Below are 8,430 nucleotides of genomic sequence, written 5' to 3'. Positions count from 1 at the left end.
ATTTTTTTCAGCTACACGAGCTTCCAAGCGAGTATTTACATATGTTATGTCAGGTCAGCAATTAGAGAGTTTTAATATGAAGGGCAATATAGTTCAAGGGGGTTTTGGTGATACCGAATAATTTAAGTGAAAAACTAATAAAAAGATAATAGTTTAAGGAAATTTTCGGGTATTAACTCTTTATTTATTGATTCGTGTAGTTTGTTATATTATTTCTAATGAAAAAAGATTATATAACTAAAAGAACATCTGTTATGAAGCCAGAATCATCAAAAGATTAAAGCAATGGAAATTGAAAAAATTATGAAATCCGGCGGTACATGTTATTCCACTTTGTGTCACCATTAAACTTGCCATGCTACTTGAACTCTCATCTTAAGATTTAAAAGATAAATAAATATACAAATTATAAAATAAAACAAAATAGAAATTCCAATGGTGTGATCAACAGTCAGTAATATATGTACGGGGTAAAATTGATGGATGCTCGTCGAGTTGATGCGTGATAGTAAAGACGGGTCGGATACGAATCAGCAAATAATTGGCATCGGTTACGAGCATGTGATCGGTGTTGTTTGAGTTTCGAAGACACTCGAGACGAAAGTTTGAAGGAAGATATCAGTTGAAGAAGTCAGCATTCAAGGGCGGCCATTACAAAGAATCTTTGCACTTATACTCAACTGTTATGCTGCCGTCAAGAGGGATCTTTATTCATATTTAAGAGGAGCATGATTTAGGGATCTTATCTCCTTGAATTTAACTATAAATATAGGAATTACTCCTTGTAGAAATGAAATATCTATGTTTGCCTTGAAAATGGTAATAACAATTGATTTTGATTATGTGGTTCTAAAAATATATGATTTATTTTTATGCTAGTTGTTAAGCAGTAGATGCTACGTGTGAGACTAGAAAATAAGATAAGAGCTTGAAAATAGTATGTTTATGCAAACCGAGTGGCCGAGCATTGGGGTCTCAAGCTAGCCTATACTGGGCCTCGAGGTCGAGCTAAATGCTTGAATGGGGCCGATCAATGGGGACTAACAGTTCTAAGAGCTTTAATGAGGGCTCTTCAAGACCAATGATGAGTAATAAAGGAAGAACAATCAATGGAACACAATAAATTTAAGTAATAAATCAAAGGAAAGACAATAAAGAGTGTTTAAGTTAGAGAGCATAGAATGTTCTTGTATTGAATATCATGTGTGCAAAAAATAACAAAGGTCCCCTTTATATATGAGGGGGAATCCCAACATAGTATAGATGCATTTATTACAAAGATGTGCGGCTGGTACAGCCATTTAATGCCATGGTACGGGCTTGCACTAGCCTAATAGGATTGGTCAGCTTTAATCAAGTGCCTTGGGAATCTTTCACTCGTTCATCATAGCCGCCGATTTGCTCTACCCCGAGGTCAAGCATAGGGAACCCTCGGGGTCGAGCCCCAAACTGTGTCTCGGTCCTCCTTACGACGGGTTATAGAATGTCATAATGATCATAAAATTAGACTATCCGATTTTAGCCGTATACAATCTACAGGCAAAAAGGGGCTAAAATTGGCTCTTATTTTATTAACATTCTTTTTGCTCTATACTTTGTTCTTGTTCTTGCTCCCGAAGAAACCCACTTCATAACCAGGCTTGTCTTTTCTTCAAGTTTCCTTAATTAATTTATTTTTGTTTTTATTTATTTTATATTCTTGAATCAATTTAATTTACGTATCTATAAACGACGCTACAAATTCAACGATATCACTCTACGGGTAAATAAGTAAGCTGACTAATCCATCATTCACCGGGTAGACCAAAACATTAAGGGGTCGTTTGGTTGGAATATGATTTATACCAGTATAAGTTATGCCGGTATAAGTTATATTGGGATAAGTTATGTTGGGATTAGTTATGTTGGGATTGTTGTTTATTCATTGTTTGGTATGTTGTATTAAGAATGACAATTACATAATTTCTAAGAAGAAGATATAAGTTATACCGGTGCTAATTACCCCCACCTTCTATAAGGTATAAGTTATCCCGGTGTTAAAATTAATACCGGGATAACTTATACCTAGTTTGCTAACCAAACAGAGTATTAAGGTGGTATTAAATTTTTATACCACTCTTATACCTTCTTATACCTCATACCACTCTTATAAATTTTTATACCACTCTTATACCCCTAAAGGTATCATCTTTATTTTCCTTGTTAGTAGATTGTTAAAAACGTCATTGGCGGATATGTATTCTACTAGGGTAGCCAAAATTCTCTCTCACTTCTGAGTTTGGAATCAGGAGTAAGGACATTGGTCTAAGAACAAAGAGCATAATAAATCTGATAAAAATTGACAAGGTAGATCCAAAGAGCAAAACACATCGTCTTAAGAACGAAAATGTTTTTTTTTTAAATAATAATAATTACTCAAACGGAGCAATATTATAGTATATATACATATTGCAAAGAGAGATAGTTCTAAGGAACTTCATATGCCTTTTGGTCTTGTACATAATATTTTAATATAAACGAGAATATTTCTTTTTATTTTCAAAGAGAAAGAGAATTGAGATAGATAACTAACAAATAGTGATCGAGAGCCCTTCAAGGATTGGCGTATAAAAGCTAGGAACTAGGAAACAAGCGATTGCAAGAAAAAGGATATCCGTTTAGCTGTGATAACCAAGAATTAACTTATTTTGAAGAAAATGATTGGAAAAGCCACCCTTAGCTTGAAGAAATAATTTTTCTTTTTCTATACTTTAAATCTAAAAGTTGAAGGAAACGAAATCTAGAAATACTTCAACGGCTCGGACGAGAACACCAATACTAGGTATATGCTTGTCAAAATCCATAAAATAAATATCAGACGATATAATAATAAAATAAAAGTATGATCTCTTTAATTATTTGAATTTCAGTTTGCCAATTGCTAGACTTCCGGTAACCCTTTTCTCCTCCCTTTTTTTTCTCTCGTGTCTCTTTTGTGAAAATAAAAGAAGTTAAAAATGATAGGTTCAATTAAACTCTCAAAATGAGTGCTTGCAACCAAATTCCATACGAGTCAAATGCTCCACTAAATTACTGCTTCTTTGAAGCAGTGGGTTCAGATTTCATTCATGTGTAATTATTTATGACTTACAGTTTCTACATATAAATAGTAATTCTGAGCCAAAGACAATGGGTTCTTTGAACCCACTGTTACTATGTTACATTATATTTGCCACTGAAATAAAATCCCAAGAAAAAAGAGGGAAAAAAAACAAAAACAAAAACAAAGTGGCTTTGCTAATAATTGGCTTTTCAATGGCAAACTGGGTCCGAGTCCTCCATTTCAATCCCTACCTCAGCCAGCCTCTTCTCCTTGTACACATATCGGCTTGAACAAAACAAGAAAAGCATCAAATTCAAAACACTCAATATTGCCAAAAGCCAGTAGAAATCATAGAGCTTCCCTTTGTTCAGATTATCAGCTAACCATGGCCTTGTTTTTCCAGTCACCTTATCCACAATTGTGACCAAAATTGAACTAAAGAAAAATCCTAATGAAATTGTGCTTATAAACAACCCTGTACTCATAGTCTTCATCCCTTTAGGACATTCCCTTAAGAAAAAATCAAGTTGCCCAATATAAGTGAAAGCTTCACCTCCACCAACAAGCAAGAATTGTGGGACTAACCAAAACACACTCATAGGAATTATAGCATTCTGATCGTTGGCCAATCCGTGTAATTTCGCAACCTTCAATCTTTTAACTTCGGTTAAAGCAGCAGCTATCATTGCAAAAATTGAACTGACTAGGCCTATAGCAATACGTTGCAACGGCGTGAAACCATGTGGATTATTCAAGAATCGACGACAAATCGGAACCATGATTCGATCATAGAAAATAATCATCAAAAGAATACTTCCAACAAAGAAAGCAGTGAGCGAGGCAGCTGGAATTTCAAAGTATTTACCAATGTGACGGTTCATTGTAGTAGCTTGTGACACAGAAAATGTTGTCATTTGAGCATAGACAGTCCAAAACATAATGGTCGTGCCCCATGTTGGTAGCATTCTGATTACCAATTTAACTTCTTCAACATCGGTTAAAGTTGCTAAATTCCAGTTATTCAATATGGTTGTCCCGGAAAATTCACTGTTATCTTCTTTAATAGCTGCCTTGTCCAAGAAACTGCAAAATAAATTAATTAAACAAAATTAAATCCACAGGAAAAATGTAATTTTTGGAACAGAACAGTCAGCATAATGGAAATAATTTTTGGATTTGATTGGAGACTACTGCTGGTGAATAGGTTGATTGGCCTACCGTATAGTATATAAATAGCTGTCAAAGATTGGCCTACCATGAAAATAATTTTCCAGTATCACCAACTTTTCTTTTGTACAATTATAGCTACTTAATTATTCAACTACTTCATACTGTTAAAGTATAATGCAAGACTATTATCCAATTTTTAAATAGTTTACTAGACATACAAGAGTTACTTTCTTAATTGCTCCCCCCCCCCCCCCCAGATGCTAGTATAAATATACATATTTATTGAACAAGTTTTTTGGTATTTGGGTGAATTGCTGAAACTATTCTCCGAAAGATTGTTAATAATGTTAGCAAATCAGATACTGTTTTGATGAAATTTTTTAAAAATATTTGTCGCATCAAAAAGAATAAAATTGATTACGGATTCACTTGAACCCAATAGCTTTTGCATAGATTATATATATATATATATATATATATATATATATATAGTATTAACTTAAGGTCGTTGTAGGATAACTTACCAGAACTCCTTGCTGTGAGGCAACTGCTGTTTATTCTTTTTGTTATCTTCCCCAATAATATCATCAACACTGAAAAGAAAAGAAGAATCAGATGGCAATTTCAGATGCCTTTTCCTCCAAGCAGCAACAAACACTGAAGCAATTTGAGTCAATGGACTCCCAACAAGTTTCTTGAAACGATATTTCTTTGTCCCAGTTAAGAACACGACAAGTCCAACAATAATAGCACAAGCGCATATACCATAACCCCATTCCCTTCCCACTTTATCCTGAATGTACACCAGTACTGTCACTGCAGCTAGCGCTCCTACGTTTATTAAGAAAAAGAACCAGCTAAAGAATTTAATCATCTGGCCTCTTTCCTTTTTGTCGGAATCGTCGAATTGGTCGGTACCGAAACCGGAGACGCTGGATTTTAAGCCGCCGGTGCCTAGAGCCGTCATGTATAGGGCGGTGTAAAGGACGGCGAGTTGTTCGCCGCTTGCTGGGATGCATGTTGAGCTTCCTAGTTCACACTTTGGAGGTCGCAGGCTTGGGATTATTGTGGATATTGTCAAAATTGTGACACCCTGTTTATCATAGCAGTAAAAAAAAGTTAATTAGTACTTAAAAAAGAGGAAACAGTATTAATAAAATTTTGTATGTTTCAAAATTTATTATTAATATTGGTTTACTGTTTCATTTTTAAGGTTACTAATTTATACAGTACTTACCACAGGCAATCTGTAAGAGTTTTAATTTATTGTAATATGATAGTGTAAAGTTTTATACAGTACTATCATTTACTCCTATTTAGGGGTATAAATAGGTCGGATTGGTTCGGATTTTATAATTAGCAAACCAAATCAATTGTGTCGGGTTACTAAATTTAAAGTCCAAACCAAACCAATAAAACTCGGGTTTTTCACTCTTGGTTTTTCTCGGGTTTTCTCGAATTTTCGGGTTTTTGGGGTTTTTTTCCGGTAAAATCTTTGTTCTATATGTGTTCAAAATATTTCTTTAATTCTAGTAAGATATAACGTAATTATATAAAGTATTTTCCAAGAAAATAATATAAAATATGAGATGTGTCATGACATTATCCTAATATATTCAATAATAAAAACAATAAAATTATGTAATATAAATATTGCTAATTAAAAAGTCATAATAAAAATAAACATAAACTAAAAGTACTGAGTCATTCTAAAATAAATAGACTAATAAGAGAGTATTAATTACATGACTAAACGTTAAAGAAAAAATAAAAATAGGTTATGCATTTTTATCTAAATTATTGCAAAACAAAAAATAGATATTCAATACATTTTCGTTCGTAGTATTGAATTGAATGTCTTTTGCTAGCATTAGTATTGATTTAATTTTGGTTTGGGCTTTTGTTAGTATTATTTAATTTACTAATGTTAATGGCTATAAAACTTATTGGAACATTCAAAAGTTCTAAGTCCAACTTTGAAATAATACCTTAAAAGATAAAATTATGAAAATTTTTAAGAAATATTTATAAATTACATCACAATAAGTATATTTTTATATTAAATATATCTAAAATTTCTATATATGTAATGTCGCGTTGGTTTGGTTATGGTTTGACTTTCTTTAGTTAAAACCAAACCAAACCAATTATGGTTGTCTTTTTTTTCAAAACCAAACCAAATCAGACCAAACTATAATCGAGTTTTTTTTTTCTCAGTTTGACTCGGATTATCGGGTTGGTACGATTTGTCGGTTTCTTTTGTACCCCTACTCCTGTTAAATTAGATCTGTTTGAGTTTTCTTTTCTTTCTTCCTCCTGCAATTATAGCTAGCATGCAGTTTTCTGCAATTTGTACTCCTCTGTAAATGACATATTATTAAATTCATAGCTCTATCTCTTGCTCTTGCGTGTGATCTCTTTCATAGGAACTTTAGAAAAAAAGGTTTTTGTCTACGCAATCACTTTTTTCGCACATGCTATACTAATTATATGTGCGAAGAAAGAAGCATACGTATTAATCCGTACGTAAGAGGAAAAAAAGGCTGATTCTTGGCTATATTTAATTAGTTCCAATATTTTAGAACTCTAAAGGTGAGTGAAGTAGTTTAAGAAAACTAGAATGAAATTTCTTCCGTTTTGGGCAAGAAGCATTGAAACTTACTATAGCTTGAACAGTGGCGAAGATGCCAATGGTAAGATACCTGCAACGATTAAACCAAGAAGAAATTAAAAGATGCTAAGAAAACATAATTAGTTTTTCACATATAAATTTAACTTTGTATAAAAAAAATACTGAGTTTGTTCGAACTCGCAGCACAAAAACTGCATCCGCCACTAAATTGTTTATATATGGAGGAGCGTACTAACCTTCCGATGAAAGTGTCAGCAATGTAGCCACCAAGCAAAGTGAGGATATAGGAAGTTCCCATAAAGTTAGTAACAATGTTTGCGGCGTTAGCATTGCCCAAGTGCATGGTTTTAGTCAAGTACACCACCAGGTTTACAGCAATGCCTAGTGTTACTAGCCTCTCCACTGCCTCAACTCCTGTTATATATTATACATACAACGTACAACTCTATGTTAAAAGATCTACTAATGACAAGTGAAAAAAGAAGAATCCATGTCGTGGGCTCGAGGTTATAAGCCTATCTGCCATGAATCCAGAACAGTGGATTTCGGATACTAGATGATAAAAAATGTGCAAAAAGAAGAGAAAAGACAAAGTCACCTAAAATCATGGCGGAACTAGCCCAACCACCAGAGAGTGATTTAAGAGCAGGTCGCCCTTTGTAATCCCAGGCATCTGGAATAGCTTTTGTATCTTGTTGTGTCTGGGGAAGGTCCATATTCTTCTTTTCTTTTCTTTTCTTTTTTTTTTTTTTTTTTTTGTATTTGTATGTTTCTTGAGAGAAAAGGGATAAAATTGGAGGTATAGAACTCAGAGCATTGCAGACTGAACTGACTCCTTCACCTTTTTATAGGAGAATCGTGTGGGTAATTGTTGTTTCTTTAATTATTTTGTATACCTATTATTTTTATATTTTATGTAGTTCCATTTCAGATCGAAGGGTTTCTCCTATGATTGTCTAGCTATTCTATATTTTGGGGTCCAGCAGCATTACATGATAGTATGAATGATTGATGGTGAACTTTTATCCGTGTATCATGCTATTACCCTATGTCCCTAAGTCAAAGGGAACATACTTCTTAAAAATTTTAGGATACAGAAAATGTAACTTTTTATTTTATTTTCCTGCCGGTATCCACTTGGGGCTCTACTAACTTGTATTTGCATTGATAAGTCTCACTTTAGATGAATTGTTTTTTTAACGAATGGCTACTCAATATATAAAGGAAAATGTAATCGATTACAGCGTATAAAGTGGTGATTTATTTTATATCCTCAAGTAAAAATTTCAGTTCTGGTCTGGTTCACTGTTTTTAGTTTTTTATATTTTGAAGTACTGATTTTTCTTGGAGATTAAAATTTCTACGAGTAACCTATTTGCCTTTAAGTGGAGGGGCGCATTCACCAAAAATGACGGTCATTCCCTTTGGGTTCTTTGGGTTGTTCAACTCGTGACTTTGTGAGCGCCTTTATTAATCTTCCATCATACTTATAAGTTATGGTAATTTCTTTTTCTTCTCCCCCATATATAGTGAAAATAATATAGAA

At 33.4% G+C, this 8,430-nt stretch overlaps 1 protein-coding gene across 1 annotated transcript; it reads right to left on the bottom strand.

Moving 5' to 3' along the window:
- Nucleotides 1-3,060: 3,060 nt before the first annotated feature.
- LOC104247330 (protein NRT1/ PTR FAMILY 6.3-like) lies at nt 3,061-7,697 on the bottom strand. Its single transcript, XM_009803306.2, has 5 exons — nt 7,483-7,697; nt 7,121-7,298; nt 6,915-6,954; nt 4,777-5,345; nt 3,061-4,165 (listed from the first exon to the last, which is right to left on the bottom strand). Exons 1-5 carry the CDS (start codon nt 7,598-7,600, stop codon nt 3,292-3,294), a joined length of 1,779 nt encoding a protein of 592 aa, XP_009801608.1. The 5' UTR covers nt 7,601-7,697; the 3' UTR covers nt 3,061-3,291.
- Nucleotides 7,698-8,430: the final 733 nt, after the last annotated feature.

The sequence above is a fragment of the Nicotiana sylvestris genome, chromosome 6 (genome assembly GCF_000393655.2).
Source record: "Nicotiana sylvestris chromosome 6, ASM39365v2, whole genome shotgun sequence".
Taxonomy (NCBI): domain Eukaryota; kingdom Viridiplantae; phylum Streptophyta; class Magnoliopsida; order Solanales; family Solanaceae; genus Nicotiana; species Nicotiana sylvestris.
Note: the sequence above shows the minus strand (reverse complement) of the source record. Positions and strands in the feature narration are given on the sequence as shown.